This window comes from Pongo pygmaeus, chromosome 10 (assembly GCF_028885625.2).
Source record: "Pongo pygmaeus isolate AG05252 chromosome 10, NHGRI_mPonPyg2-v2.0_pri, whole genome shotgun sequence".
NCBI classification, from domain to species: Eukaryota; Metazoa; Chordata; class Mammalia; order Primates; family Hominidae; genus Pongo; species Pongo pygmaeus.
Window position 1 is genome coordinate 49,377,882 of NC_072383.2, and position 16,677 is coordinate 49,394,558.

Sequence of the window (16,677 nt, forward strand, 5' to 3'; positions counted from 1 at the left end):
AAGCTGTGTGACTTATACAGCCTTTGTGTTATACAGTAGATAAATGTAATGATTCTTTTCCTGCCTTTTTTGCAACTAACTGAATACAATAGTAAGTTTATGAGGTGACTTTTTAAATATTCTGAATCTTACAGGAAGTTTCAAGTACAGTACAAAAAACTTCTTTTTTTTTTTTTTACTACAATAAAAGTCTTATCACATAGCCTTATCACCCCCAAATGCTTATAGTGTGTATTTTTTATACACAAGTACATTCTCCTACATAACCATAGTATAACTGTCAAAACCAGGAAATTAACATTGATACATTACAATGTTGTGAAGTAAAGTATGACCTTGTCCTGTGGTTGGAATGTGAGGCTTTTCCTATAGCCCTGATTGTGAGTTAAGTTAAGGGTCTAATTCTCAGGCCCTATTCAAGTTTTGCGAGTGATCCCAGTGGTATCCTCTATAACAAAAGGATGCAGTTTTAGGATTACCCCATTACATGTAGCTATCATATCTCTCTAATTTTCTTCAGCCTAGAGGAGTTCCTCAGTCTTTCCTTGACTTTCATGTCTTGACATTTTGAAGACTACAGGCCATTTGTTATGTAAAATTCCCTCAATGTGGGCTTGTCTGATGCTTCCTTATGATTAGATGCAGATTCTGCGTTTTGGTAGGAATATCAGATAAGTGAGACTATCTTCTTCACGTTGTATCTACCAGTTGGCACATAGCTTCCATTTGTCCCACTACTGGTGATGTTCATTTAATCACTTGATTAAGGAGGTGTCTGCCACGCTTTTCATCTGTGAAGTTACGCTTTTTCCATTTACACTAAGTCCCCACTTAACATCCTCTATAGGTTCTAGGTTCTTGGGAACTGTGACTTTAAGCTAAATGATATACTGTATAACAAAACCAGTCTTACCATAGGCCAGTTGATATAAACAAGAGTTAAGTTCCTGTGGCATATAGTACATCATGTGGCTTAAAGTTGCTGTTTTCAAGAACCTATTGAGGACATTAAGTGAGGACTTACTGTATACTTAATGGGTATTTGTGAGGAAGACCGTTTGAAACGATTTAAATTTCCTGTTCGTTCAGATTTTGATTTCTTCCTTTATTTATATCAGTATGGATTAACGGTTTTCTATTTTATCTGAGTTATAATCCATTTGATGTTTAGACTTCCTCTGATGTGGCCAGTGGGAATCCCTTCAAGCTGGCTTCTGATCCCTTTGACATGTCTTCATCACTTCCTGGCTTTCTGGTACCACAGGGTATTCCAGGATACTTTTGTGTTTTTCCAGCCCCAGGGCTGGAATCAGCCATTTCTCAAGAAGCCCTGAGTCTTTTAGTGGAAAAATGGCATTTAGAAGTAGAGATCTAGGCTGAGTATCAGCTGAGGCAGGAAGATCGCTTAAAGTTTGAGACCAGCCTTAGCAACACAATGAGACCCCATCTCTAAAATAAAATAGAAAAGAAAAAAAAAAAAGGAAGAGGTAGAGATCTGAGATCTAGGTGTGCATATTGCTATGGGAGCAGCACGCAGCCCCTCTTAGGACATGATGAGCTATTTATATTGAGCTAGCCGTGGATATTGCAAACCATGAGTTGATCCTGTCACTTCCAATTCTAATCCAGCACTGCAAGATTCTTTCTAGTTTTCTCCCTTTCTGTATTTGTAACTCCTCCAACAATAAGAAACCTCGTTGCCACTATCTTTGGTATACTTATTTGATCAAAAAGCCACTGTTACCTTTTACGGCATGGGTACCTTCCTCACCCTGTATAGGCTCTGGGTGCCCCCCACCCCTTCAGCACCCGAGCTGTGTCCTCCATGTGGACACCTGCTCACACTCCTCAGCTTGGAACCCACACCAGTCCAACTCACACATGGTTTGCCCCACCCTGCTTAGACCCTGATGCCTCACAGTAAGCCTTCGCCTGCATAGACATCCTTCTCACCCCACACCAGACTCTCCCCCGACATAGAAGCTCTGTTTATCCTGCACAGACTCTTAACACCCCTCACCAGGCCACCCCTCCTCACCCTGCTCATGCTGCCACCTGTCTATATGAACACTCCTGAAAGTTCTCACCTGGCCCAGTGACTTTATCCCAAACTAGGTGACACCCTCCTCACCCTGATGAGCTCTCACACCCTCACTGTCCGCCTCCCTGTTTGGACACTTTCCTCACCCCACTCGGGATCTGACACCCCACATCAGGTCTTCCCCTACATGAGTCCCTCCTCAGCTCACCTGGCTCTGGCACCGCTTGTGAGTCTTTCCCTGCAGGGAGTCCCTCCTCAGCCCACTCCGGGATCTTCTCCTGGAGATGCTATCTTTACCTTGCTTAATAAGCTCTGACTCTCTCTGCTAAGTCCCCCACCCCCTCAAGTGTGGACATCCTCCCATCACACTTGGGCCTCAACACCTATGTGGGGTAGCCACTCCTCATACCACTTCCGACTGCCCATCCTAGACTGTTGCCCAAAGTGGATGCCTCTCCTTGGCCCACAGGCTCAGACAGCCCACGCCAGGCTGCTGCCCTGCATGGATCTCGCTCCCCTCCATGTCTGACTCTCCTTGCTGGGCCGTGCCCTTCCTGGGGCTCCAGCACTGGACAGCAGCCTCCCTCTACCGGCAAGCCCACCTACAGCCTTCAGGACTGAGTGGTTCAGGGGGAAGGGGATGGAAAGAAAAACTAGGGTTTAATCTGACATGTAAGTTTAAGTTCTCAGATTCTAAGCAAAAGCAAAAAAGCAGAAAGTTATTTTCCTCCTTCACCAAACATAAATGAATGTTATCATTTCTTAATTATAGGTTACCTAGATTTTCAGCTAAAAAGAATTCTTTTCAGATTTTAATTTTTCTTTCATCTGTGCTTCTATAGCCCCATATGGATACTTCTTTTTAAATACTTATCACATGATTTTTAGTTATTGTTCTGTCCCCTCCTGGTTGGGTAACCAACCACCTTAATTTGCAGAGGCCTGAGGAAGCCCTTGCAGTTTTAAAACTGGGACAGTCCTTGTCAACAGGTACGAGTTGATCACCCTAACTGGAGATGCAGGATGCAGGACTTTCAGTGTGAAAAGTGGCAAACCAGGATGAGTTACTTACATTCTGGTGACTGAGTTCGTAATGAACCATTATTTTTCATGGTCACATTTTTTTTTCACGTCTCCATTGCAGTACACATAGAACTTTTAATCAAATTGAATTTGATTAACTTTGGGCGAGGATCTACTACAGAACAGGAGCTGACAAGCCCTTTTCTGAGCACAAAGAGAGGAGCAAGCCAGACACCTGTCACTTTCAAATAAGGCTAAATTTTATCTGCAAATGCAATTAGGGCTGAAGGAGGTGTGCGACTTCTCCCCAGACCCCATTGTGACACCCAAGTGAAATATACCCCAATCTTAGGACTATATAGGCCTTTCTTGTTGACCTGGCGTTACAAGTTATCAGGCATATGACCACGGGCTTGTCCAAACTAGACTAGGCATGGCTCATGCCTGTCATCCCAGCTCTTTGGAAGGCCGAGGTGAGAGGATTACTTGAGCCTAGAATTTCAAAGCTGCAGTGAGCTATGATCATGCCACTACATTCCAGCCTGGGTGACAGAGCAAGACCCTATCTCAAAAAACAAAACACAACAAAGCCCAAACTAAAAAGTTATGATGACTGTGAATTCAGAGTATTTTATAGAGAATAGAGAACCATTGTTTTACAGAATATTCTGAGGAGATCAGGACTCCTTTATACTCTTAAGTAAAAGTGCTGTGTCTATTGATATTTATCATATTTGAATTAAAACTGAGAAAATTTCTAAACATTCATTTTGTAATTAAAGAATTACAATAATATAGCTAGGTGAGTCCCAGCTACTTGGGAGGCTGAGGCAGGAGCATGGCTTGAGGCCAGGAATTTGATGCCAAAGTGCTCCAGGAACACGGCTGTGAATAGTCATTGCTTTCTAGCCTGGGCAACATAGTGAGACCTCATCTCTACAAAAATAAAAGAATTAACCAGACATGCAGCTCATCCCTATAATCCCAGCTACTCAGGATGCTGAGATGGGAGGATCACTTGAGCTCAAGAATTCAAGACTATCCTGGACAACATAGCAAGACCCTATCTGTAAAATAAATAAATAAGTGAGTATCACAATAATACACCTATCACACATGAACATAAATAACACATTGGTGTGGGGAAACTATATTTTTTAAGAAAAACTGGAAGAATGGCATTGTTCGACATTTTGCAAATCTCTTTCATGTCTGGTTTGTTTGTTTGTTTGTTTGTTTTTTGAGGCAGAGTCTCACTCTATCGCCCAGGCTGGAGTGCAGTGGCACAATCTCAACTCACTGCAACCTCCATCTCCCAGGTTCAAGCGATTCTTCTGCCTCAGCCTCCAGAATAGCTGGGATTATAGGTGCCCGCCACCATGCCTGGCTAATTTTTGTATTTTTAGTAGAGACGGAGTTTCACCATGTTGGCCAGGCTGGTCTCGAACTCCTGACCTCAAGTGATCCACCCACCTGGGCATTCCAAAGTGCTGGGATTATAGGTGTGAGCCACCGTGCCCGGCCTCATGTCTGGTTTAATAGAAGATAGTTAGATTCTCTTTTTCTGTTTCTACATTCAGTCTGTTGTGATATGTTATTCTAGCTAAAGTATAGGAAGAAAAGCTTGCCTCACACAGATATGTACAGTAGTCCTCTCTTATCCAAGGGGGATACATTCCAAGGCCCCTAGTGGATGCCTGAAACCTCAGATAGTACCAAGCCATACACAAACACATACACACACATATACACATATATATGTATGTATGTATATGTGTGTGTGTGTGTGTATATATATATGTGTGTGTGTGTATATGTACAGCCACGTACCACATAACAACATTTTGGTCAATGACAGACTGAATGTCTGACAGTAATACCATGAGATTATAATGGAACATATATAAAAATTTGTTATATGCCATTTGATATTGGCCTTGCAGGTCAAGTAAGGGAAATGATTGTTGTTAAGTAAAGGTGCTGGGACATTTGTTTGTGTAAGTACACTCTTTAATGTTTACACAATGACTAAATTGCCAACAACACATTTCTTAGAACATATCCCTATCATTAAGCAATGCATGACCATACTGGGTTTTGTGAATCTGACAACCAAGATGGCTGCTAAGTGGCTAAAGGGCAAGTAGTTTATACAGCATGGATACACTGGACAAAGGGATGATTCACATCCTGGGAGGATAGAGCAGGACAGCTCAAGAGTTCATCATGCTACTCAGAACAGTATGCAATTTAAAACTTATGAGTTGTTTTTCTAGAATTTTTTATTTAATATTTTTGGACTGTAGTTGATGGTAGCTAACTGCAACTGCAGAAAGCAAAACCACAGATGGGGGGTACTTCTGAAGTTGGAAAAGAGGGGACCATGTGCTTCCTGAGAGGGCCTTAGGGACTCTAAGGATCCTCAACTACCCTTTGAGAACTGCTGCATAAGAACATAAATTCTAAAGTGAATATTTGATGACATTCAGGAGAGCAACACTGTCTAAGTAATGTTACCACAACAGAGTACCATAGACTGGGTAATTTATAACAGACAGAAATTTATTTGGCTGACATTTCTAGAGACTGAAAAGTACAAGGGCATGGTGCCAGTACCTGGTGAAGGCCTTTGAGCTACATCATCCCATGGTAGAAGGCCAAAGGGCAGAAGAAGCTAACAGTGAGAAAGCAAGAGAGGGCCAAACTTGCTTTTATCACAAAGCCCACTATTGAGATAACCAGCCCTCTCCTGCAATAACATTCATCCACTCATGATTGGCAGAGTCCTCACATGACCTAATCACCTCTTATCAGACCTTGCTGCCCAACACTGTTGCATTGGGGATTAAGTTTTAATACATGAACTTTGGGGGACACATTCAAACCATAGCAAACATTTATATATAATTGCTGATACACTGCATGTAATTCTTCCCTTTCTCCTCTTTGAGAAGCATATCACAGTGCAAACAAGAGCATCATAGGATAACCTTAAATCTGCTCTTCTCAATTTTTTAAAAAGCAATTCCTTCACACAGCTAATAGTTATAGATGTATTTTGACACACACCCAACTGATGGCAACATACCATGTGTTGAAGCAACACGGTGGCTGACCTCTGTCACAGACAATTCCTGATGCCTGGGGCCATTCATCCTGGTGATAGGCAACACCACATAACTGTGTCATTGTTGATTTCCCTTAGGAACCAGAGTTCCCACAGTATAATTATTCCATGGTCAATCAGCCAGTGCTTGTTCATGAGCACTTCCTGTGTGTTTACCAGGAACCAGTGGGATAACAAATCAAGTCTCTACTTAGTGTGTGTTAGGCAGGCTAGCATTTCTATGTGGAGAAACCTCCGATGGGTTTACACTAAGAGTGAAATATATGTCAGGATTTGATGAGCTGTCTGTACTTTCCCTGAACTCACTCAGAGGGATGTTCCATCTATAGATGCTTAACTTGTACTATGAACTTTGATTTTACTTAACTGGATCTCTTTGTGGAATTTTTTTTTCAATTTTAGAATATTGCGTCTTCAATTTAGAAACATGAGGAACTACAGAAAAGCATATGAACACCAAAAACCTATAGCCCACTTATCCATTTTGATGTATTTCAGTCATCATTCTGTTTTTTTATTGCTGTTTATTAATTCAGTATATTTCCAAAAAGCATCTATAATCTAAGTATTTTTTACTATTTTTAATTCTGTTCTCAGACTACATCTTCAGTTTTCCTTAAACTGTTTCATATGGAAACTTGGTAAACAGGTAGTTATAAGTACTAATATATTATGACAGTTTTAAATCTATTGTAAAAATAAGTCCTCTCCTTTAAAAACATAATATTCAATAAGAGTCTGTTATATGGTTAGCCTAGAATGAAGGTATTGGTTTTGTCAAAACTGGCATTCATGCGATTTGACTTTCATCCTGCATATCACTTCCTAATGCCTGCAGGATACAGAAGTCATCGGGAAGTGCAGGCACTCTGTCAGCAGAAACATGGGAGATGGGTAACATAGGGAATATGTCATTTTTGCACACAATAAGCTACAAATCTAAAACATTTATTATGTCATTGATTATCCTATTGAAAAAAATTAAATGGAAGCACCAAAGTCTCCAACAATAGGAAAATTCTTTGAGGATGTATTTACCCAATAGAATTTTATTCATTATTTATTTATTTATTTATCATTTATTTATTTGATAGGGCTTGCTGTGTCACCTGTGCTGGAGTGCAGTGGCACGATCCATGGCACTCCAGGTTGGCTCACTGCAACCTCTGCCTCCCGGGCTCAAGTGATTCTCTCACTTCAGCCTCCTGAGTCCCTGGTACCACAGGTACCCACCACCATGCCCGACTAATTTTTGTATTTTTTGTAGAGACGGGTTTTCACCATGTTGCCCAGGCTGGTCTCAAACTCCTGGACTCAAGCAATCTGGCCGCCTCGACCACCAGAAGTTTTGGGATTACAGGAGTGAGCCATCGTCCCCAGCTGCCAGTAGAATTTTATACAGGCAGTAAGAGTGAAAGTTGGGAGAACTGTGAATAGCAGCATGGATAGACTTAACGATAAGTGAAAAATCAGACCCAAGATATTATGTATTCTATGATTTTCCAACTCTGTCAAAACACATGTGTATTTGAAAAAAAACCCAGAAAGAAAATACATAAAAATGGTAGTTGTATGCAAGGTGGTGAGATTATAGATATTATTTCCTATATTTTGCACATTTTGGCAATATTGTATGCTTTTACACCTTGCAGCAAATGTCTAGGTTTGGTAAGATATAATGTCAAATTAGCATTAATGCTTTATTTTTCTAATCTAATTATAACACGAGTGTTTTTTTAAGCAAACATCACACGTATTATTATATACATTCAAAATGACTGCTGACCCTTTGAAAGGAGTCGCCTTGTGTAGTATTGCCATTGCTTAGCATATTTTCTCAACTGCACTCTTGAAGAGTTTAAATTGAGTGGTTCTGGCAACAAAGATGGGAACTTTGGGGCTGGGGACTTCATTCAAGAGGAGAATAAGATTTTCCTGCATCAGGTGGGGTGCTCATGAGACATCCAGGTATTGATATCTTCAGATGCAGAATTTAACTAAGGTTAACTCTTGAGGTTTCTTGGACATGTTGTATTCAAAAATAATGATAAAGGCATTTTCTTTCTACTATTTCTTTTTCTTACTCCCTGCATCCCCCTATTTAGGTTTTCACTGGAATTTTCACAGCGGAAATGTTCCTGAAGCTCATAGCCATGGATCCCTACTATTATTTCCAAGAAGGTTGGAACATTTTTGACGGATTTATTGTCTCCCTCAGTTTAATGGAACTGAGTCTAGCAGACGTGGAGGGGCTTTCAGTGCTGCGATCTTTCCGATTGGTATTCCATATTTCTCCAATTTCTTTTAACATTTCCTATCTTGCAGCTACTAGAAAGAGTTCTGCATAAATTAATTTGGTGATTTAAGAAAATATATTAGCTGTATTTTACTCCCAATTCCAGTTATTTGGCTTAGCTACTAAAATACTGAAAACTTTCCTAAAATACCTGATATGGAAGTTAGTTGTTAAAAATCAATAAGCAAACAGAAATCAATTTTAAGAAGCTCTTTAGAAAATGCTGCTTAATCTAAGAGATGTCTAAGATGCTAAGTGAAAAATAAGACCCAAGATACTAGATGAAGAAAATGAACTCCCCCAAGGCCCAGTGTGAGGTCTAATTTGGGTTTGCTAGTGAATCTATTTTTTTTATCTGAACATCTCCTTGAAATGCCAAGAATTTCTCCTTGTTCAAAGATGACTTTCTTCATTTCTTCTATCGTGGTGGCCCTTCCAAAAAATGAGAATAAAATAATGTTTTTAATACAGATGGTCCCCAACTTACGATGGCTCAGCTTACAGTTTTTCAGCTTTACATTCTACAAAAAAGCAATGCACATTCAGTAGAAACCATACTTTGAGTACCCATACAACCATCCTGTTTTTCACTTTCAGTATAGTATTCAATAAATTACATGAGATAGTCAATACTTTATTATAAAATGGGCTTTGTGTTAGATGATTTTGGCCAACTGTAGGCGAATGTAAGTGTTCAGAACATGTTTAAGGTAGGCTAGTCTAAGATGTGATGTTCAGTAGGTTACGTATATTAAATGCATTTTTACTTACAGCGGTTTCAACTTACAATGGGTTTATTGGGACATAACCCCATCATAAGTTAAGGAGCATCTGTATTATATTGAAATTAGTTGTTGAACATTGGCTTTATTTTCTCTATCATTAGCTAAAAAGGAGTTTGTATTAATGAATTTGAAGAAGTTAGTGTTTAAGTTACTAAAATGACTCTGAAAGAATAGTTAATGGTATCTTCAAAACAGCTGTCCGTAAACATAAGCGTAAGTGATATCCTGATTAACTTCTCTGAGAAACTGAGTTACCCTGGGGGTATCCTACTCAGACAAAGGTCACTACTGCTTGCCTGGCATTAGAATTAGCTCGAGTTTTTCACTCCCTATTGGGAAAATAAGCACTTGCAACTGAGAAGGTTTAAAGTTTCTTCGTTGAGATATTCAGCAGTTCTAAGAAAGAGAATTGGAAAAAGTGAAACTATTTGTAAAACAGAGATTTCACTCAGTCAAAGTCACAAATAACTGCCAAATTTCTGAAACCTCTGTTTACTACTCTTTGGTTAGGATCCAGTCCACAGTGGACTTTTTTGAGAATAGTTATTATCTAGGTGACAAAAGAAAGGATTGAGAGTAGCCTTAGAACTTATATTCTTAATAAATTAAAAAGCCACTCAGTTGAAAACAATATGAGTGGCCCAGATGTATGCATATAGGGTAACACCTGGTAAATCTTGAACTCTCTGATAAGATAACTTTTCAATTAAAAAAAAAGTTAAAATTGTGCTGTTGCCTTCTACCAAAATTCCTATTACATTCTATGTTAGTTATTTGTTAGCATATGACATCTAATGATGATCTCATAATTATAATTTTATTGGCCACACTGCCATAGCCTTTATGCATTATATTTCTCAGGCTGGGCTAGGCGCAGTGGCTCACACCTGTATTCCCAGCACTTCAGGAGGCCAAGGCGGGCGCATCACTTGAGGTCAGGAATTTGAGACCAGCTTGGCCAACATAGTGAAACCCCATCTCTACTAAAAATACAAAAATTAGCCGGGCGTGGTGGTGCATGTCTGTAATCCCAGCTACCTGGGAGGCTGAGGCAGGAGAATCACTTGAACCCAGGAGGCGGAGGTTGTAGTGAGCCGAGATTACGTCGCTGCACACCAGCCTGGGCGGCAGAGTGAGACTCTGTCTCAAAAATAAATAAATAAATAAATAAATAAATAAATAAATAAATAAATAATTAATTAACAGGCTGTTAGCCAAGATCTTGTAATTATTTATTACAGAATATAGATATTTCATGATTGACAGGTACTAAAAGTTCTGTCCTCTGAATAACAGTATAGGCTCTTTTCTTTTCTTTTTTTTTTCTCATTCTGCTGTCCAGGTTGAAGTGCAGTGGCGTGATCTCGGCTCACCTCAACCTCCACCTCCCAGGTTCAAGCGATTCTCATGCCTCAGCCTCCCAAGTAGCTGGGATTACAGGCCTGCACCACCACACTTGGCTAATTTTTGTATTTTTTATTAGAGACGGCATTTCACCATGTTGGCCAAGCTGGTCTCGAACTCCTGGCCTCAAGTCATCCGCCTACCTCAGCCTCCCAAATGCTAGGATTACAGGCATGAGCCACTGCACCTGGCCAGTATAGGCGCTTTTCATAAGATGACTGATGTATGTGGAACTGCCCCTGTTTGAGAGTTGTGCTTTTCCTCCAAGTTATTCTAAGCATATCACAACGGTTTTTTTTAATCAGCCATTGATTATTTATTGGCAAGCAAAATAGGTATTTAGAATTTTTTTAATGTTTGCTTTTTTAAGGAGACAGATTTTTTTTTAAACTGTCCTTCCCATACTAGTCTTTTGGTTTCCTACAAATCACATTTTATTTCACTTGTCCTGTGAGAAGTCAAGGGAAAATTAGTAGGAAAGGCATATGTTCATGTGTGGGTTTTCAAAAAGCAGATTGACTCAGATATAAAGTAAGGGACTAAGGCAGTATTCCTGGTTTCTAGTTACAGTTTTTTCAACTACTCTGAAATTAATCAGTTTTCCCTTATTTATGTCTCAGTTTCTCCCCGTTTAGTCTGAGACACTGTTAGAAAGTCCTGGGAATTTTTCAAGGATGCTCAATATATTTAATCTGATCTTCCTAATTTTGTGTTTTTATTTTAGCCATGTGGTGAGAAAACTGATTGAGTATCATTTATTTTTTTGTTTGGGTTTTTTTTTCCTTAGCTCCGAGTCTTCAAATTGGCCAAATCCTGGCCCACCCTGAACATGCTAATCAAGATTATTGGAAATTCAGTGGGTGCCCTGGGCAACCTGACACTGGTGCTGGCCATTATTGTCTTCATCTTTGCCGTGGTGGGGATGCAGCTCTTTGGAAAAAGCTACAAAGAGTGTGTCTGCAAGATCAACCAGGACTGTGAACTCCCTCGCTGGCATATGCATGACTTTTTCCATTCCTTCCTCATTGTCTTTCGAGTGTTGTGCGGGGAGTGGATTGAGACCATGTGGGACTGCATGGAAGTGGCAGGCCAGGCCATGTGCCTCATTGTCTTTATGATGGTCATGGTGATTGGCAACTTGGTGGTTAGTACTAATTTGTAGATATTTTTATTCTACACCCTGAATATTCTACCCTTGGCCCAGAAGCCCAAGTCCTTCTACTACTTAGTCCTTCTACTACCCATCATGTTTGTTGATTTTTATTCTTTCTTGGCCCAGAAACCCTAAGGTACAAATGAAGGAGAGGAGAGAGATACTTACAGAGTGCCTACTTAGTCATGACCCCCACAACTTGTCAACCCTTTTCCTAGAGTTAGGAAAGCAAACTCAGCAAAATTAAGTGACTTTCCCAAATAAATATAGGGCTTATATTTGAACCTAGACTTCAAAGTCTGTGCCCGTTCGCCTACAGAAGCCTTCCTTTTTCTTAACCACAATTTCTCATCTTTGGTGCTGTTGACATCTTGGGCTGGGTAATTCTTTGTTGTGGGCTGTCCTGTGCATTGTAGGATTTCGCAGCATCCCTCCTGGCCTCTACTAGATGCCAGTAGCATCCTGAGAGCTGTGACAGCCAAAAATGTCTCCAGACATTGCCAGATGTCCCTGGGGGGCAAAATTACCCTCCATTGAGAGCCACTGCTCTAAACCATCTTAGAGTTTTATTTAATTTATATAAATGACAAATCACTTTATTGCTTTACTTTGATCTATCCACCTGCTCTCTTCTACCTCTGTCTTTAGAAGAGTCACCAACAGATCTTAACACCTTGCTTCTTAAAGTGTGATCTGAGGACTAGCAGCAGCAAGATCACCTGAGAGTGTGTTAGAAATGCAGGATTCCAGGCCCCAAATCAGAACTACTGAATCAGAATCTGCATTTTTAACAAGATCCTTGTGTGACTCAAAAGTACACTAAAGTTTGAAAAAGGACTGTCTTACAGATCAGGCCCCTAATCCCACCTGCAAGTGTAGGGCAAAGAGGACTGGAAGAAGACAAGCTTGTCTGTCCCTTACATGCTCATCCACATTAGTTCTCTTCCTTTTTCTGCCATAGAGAAGCACGACAGTAAAAGGCTCCTACTCACCAGCCTCTGAACCAGCTACAGCTATTCTGTTCTTCCATTTGACCTACAAAAAAATAGCTACTGTAATGTTTAATTCTTCTTGTTCTTCATTCCCAGCCACCTTTCCCTCATTCCTAATCCCTCTAGTCTTCTCACTACTTCAGTGACTATAACAATGGCTTCCCAGTATGTAGCATGATCAACATTTCCAAGCCCTGACTTTGCCACCCTTTCTTCACTCTCCTGTTCTTATTTGTCTCAAAGACATCTCACCATGGCTGTCTCCAGATACTTGAGCACTTGACAAAAATCAGCTGTTACCACTACCCCCGATGAGACTTTTCAGGTTCCCCTTTGCTCAGTAGTCCTTCTGCCCATCTAGTTTCTAGGAACCTGTAACTTTGGAGTATTTTCTGTCTCTTTTCTCTCCACTCCCAGCAAATATCTGATGTGTCTTAAATGCATCTTTCTTCATAGTATTTCTGTGGATATCTTTCTTCATAGTATCTAAGATCTGCCCCTTCCTTTGCATTTCTATAATTCATTCAGTACTTTATAAAAATGTGGTCTCAAGACCACCTGCATCATAATTACACAAGTTTCACTCACAAAAAAAGGCCAAGTCCCAGGCTCTATACCAAATCTACTGAATCCAAATATCTTTAGATTAGGCTAAGGAAATATTTTTAACAAACATCCACACCCCTCACTCCCTGAGATTCTAATGCATGCTAAGATTTGGGATTTCTGTAGCCTAATCCAGACCCTTATCAATTCATGCATGTAACAGCCTCCTAACTTCTGCCCTTCCCCTCTGTATATAGTTAGTCTGAATGACTCTCAAATCTCTGTCATCATCTGTGACTCCTTTACTCAAGAACCAGTAGTGGATCTAATTAAATAAAATTCAGATCCCTCAGCCTGGCCTTCAAAGCCCTCTCCAACTCACCCGCATTTTACCAACCATATTCCTTTTTAACTCTACAAATGGTGCAGATAATCCAAGCACTTATAGTTCATTTATTGTTTCCACCCTCCCAGTCTGCACATGACTGTTATCTCCTCCTAAAATCTATGCCTTACTCTTCTTCCCAAGTATGACAAAGTAAGGACCAAGTGTAAATCAAGAAGTGAGCACCTCTCCCACTCCTAAAAAGTAAGTCTTAATAAAAATAAATTAATTAATCTCAATGTTCAATGTAGTAAAATAGGAGATTAAAACAAAAATAAATAAAGCTTGTATCTGATGGCTTGACATTTGGCTATGCAAAAGAATATAAAAGTCACCATCACTGTCTTGCTAAAGCAATTTTATTTTTATAAATGTTAGGAAAACAAAATTTGTTCTTAAAATATGATGACATGAAGTGTATTTCAGTTCTGCCTTCTTGGTTTTTTTGTATGAAAGGATGGCACTTCAAGCCTAATTTTTTTTTCTGACGTGGGTCCTCTAAGAACTCTGCTCATGAATATGTGGCATCTATGTACTTTGTGACCCTCCCCAATAATGTATATTCACCTTTTTATTTTGGGGAAATGTCCTTCCAAAATGGATACAGCCTTTGTTTTTTCTGATTATAAGAGAAGTAATATATTTTTGGGTACATATATATGTATGTAAAACTATAAAAGACCCAAGAAAAGAGGTGCTAAACTCCTTGTATTACAACCAAAACCGAACACATTCCCACCTGGTAACATGAGCATTAAAATACTACGTGGGCCAAACACAACACAACAGAGCCTCTTTGAGTCTGTCACGTGAAGTCCGTTGGCTTCCAGTTTGCAACCCTGAGTTCGGTGGATAACTTTTCTACATTTGTTCCTTTTTTCCAATGCTACTGGTATAGGTGCTGAACCTGTTTCTGGCCTTGCTCCTGAGCTCCTTCAGTGCAGACAACCTGGCTGCCACAGATGATGATGGGGAAATGAACAACCTCCAGATCTCAGTGATTCGTATCAAGAAGGGTGTGGCCTGGACGAAACTAAAGGTGCATGCCTTCATGCAGGCCCACTTTAAGCAGCGTGAGGCAGATGAGGTGAAGCCTTTGGATGAGTTGTATGAAAAGAAGGCCAACTGTATCGCCAATCACACCGGTGCAGACATCCACCGGAATGGCGACTTCCAGAAGAATGGCAATGGCACAACCAGCGGCATTGGCAGCAGCGTGGAGAAGTACATCATTGATGAGGACCACATGTCCTTCATCAACAACCCCAACTTGACTGTGCGGGTACCCATTGCTGTGGGCGAGTCTGACTTTGAGAACCTCAACACAGAGGATGTTAGCAGCGAGTCGGATCCTGAAGGCAGCAAAGATGTAAGGTCCCAGCCTAGAAACAGCCTTGATCCTGTGTGAGAACAAACAGGGTGCTGTCAGCCTTGGGGACTGGTTCAGCTATGGGCTTGGTAGAGAGATTCTGGAATAACCAATTTACTTGGAGAACTAATTCCACCCTCCCAGTATCATTCTAGGCCTTTCCTAAATGAGGTGGAATCCTAAGATGATCCTGGACCCACCTCTGTCACTTCTGGATCATCTGGGTCAGAGGCTGGGATAAACCCTCGAGTACTTCCCTGCCATTCATCCGAGTTATAGCCCTGAAACCAACCTATAGCCGCATTTAGCTTTGGGTGGGTCATTGCTGTCTGTGAGTAGGTTTTGATGTTATATCCCATCTGGACAGAAGTTTTGAGGGCCCGTGGATATGGTTTGCTTATTGCGAGTTGTAGTAAGAATTCTAGAGAAGAGTCAGAGCTGGCGCCTCATCCCCACCAGAGTCAGAGTTCTCAGTGTGGAGTGGGCATGTTGCCGCAGAGCTGCCTGATCTCCCGTTTCCTTGCGTGTCTAGAAACTAGATGACACCAGCTCCTCTGAAGGAAGCACCATTGATATCAAACCAGAAGTAGAAGAGGTCCCTGTGGAACAGCCTGAGGAATACTTGGATCCAGACGCCTGCTTCACAGAAGGTGAAAGGGGATGAGGAGCAGATGGGCTTGGGATACTCGTGCTGCTCACAGACACAGTTGTGCCAGGGCTAGTGGTGGGCGAGGGGCAGCTCAGTGGCTATCTTCAAGAACTTTGCTCCCCACCCCACCATTTTGAAGGAAACTTAGATTGTTTCCCCTATTTGTATCTGACAAGTATATAACAAGTTTCTATTCTTACACTTTTCATTGTCCATTTTCTCTTGGCATCAGCCTGAAAATTTCCATTAGAATGGTCTCTTCTGTCATGGCTGTGCCTGCCTCCTGACTACCCTTTTCTCCTCCCTCTCACTGCTTCTTTGTAGGACATCTTCTTGACTCCTGAGGGCCTTGCCCCATTAGCCTTTGTAGCATAGCCCCAGCCCTGCCACCCTCTCCATTTCTGAATCAGACATTCTGATTCAGCCACTGTCCTCCTGGCTGTGTGGTGGGGCAGCACCTGGCAGGGCCTGGGAGATGGAAGAGAGGGCAGGTCTGGGCGGGGCACGTTTCCATGGTCTGACCTGCCTCTCCCGCTGGTGCCAGGTTGTGTCCAGCGGTTCAAGTGCTGCCAGGTCAACATCGAGGAAGGGCTAGGCAAGTCTTGGTGGATCCTGAGGAAAACCTGCTTCCTCATCGTGGAGCACAACTGGTTTGAGACCTTCATCATCTTCATGATTCTGCTGAGCAGTGGCGCCCTGGTGAGGTCCAGGGGAAAGTGTGAGGAGGGATTGGCTGGGGAAGGGTGTAGAGAAGCCAGTGGGAAAAGGCTGAGGCCAAAGCCCAGTGGCTCTGAAAACAGATTGGCTGTGGTCCCAAGAATAATGATCTGTTAAAGTGCTTTAGGCTGCTACTTTGAGCCTGTGGGATTAGAATCCACACTTGTTCACATTGTGATCCTCTTAGCAC

The 16,677-nt window shown here is 41.3% G+C and overlaps 1 protein-coding gene across 1 annotated transcript in view; it reads left to right on the forward strand.

The window, feature by feature from the left end:
• The window catches only part of SCN8A (sodium voltage-gated channel alpha subunit 8), a 217,714-nt gene that overhangs the window by 162,034 nt on the left and 39,003 nt on the right, over positions 1–16,677 (forward strand). The window contains exons 15-19 of the mRNA XM_054444133.2: positions 8,297–8,470; positions 11,464–11,820; positions 14,651–15,121; positions 15,654–15,771; positions 16,315–16,469. Coding sequence (XP_054300108.1) covers positions 8,297–8,470; positions 11,464–11,820; positions 14,651–15,121; positions 15,654–15,771; positions 16,315–16,469 — 1,275 coding nt within the window. The remainder of the gene's footprint in view (positions 1–8,296; positions 8,471–11,463; positions 11,821–14,650; positions 15,122–15,653; positions 15,772–16,314; positions 16,470–16,677) is intronic.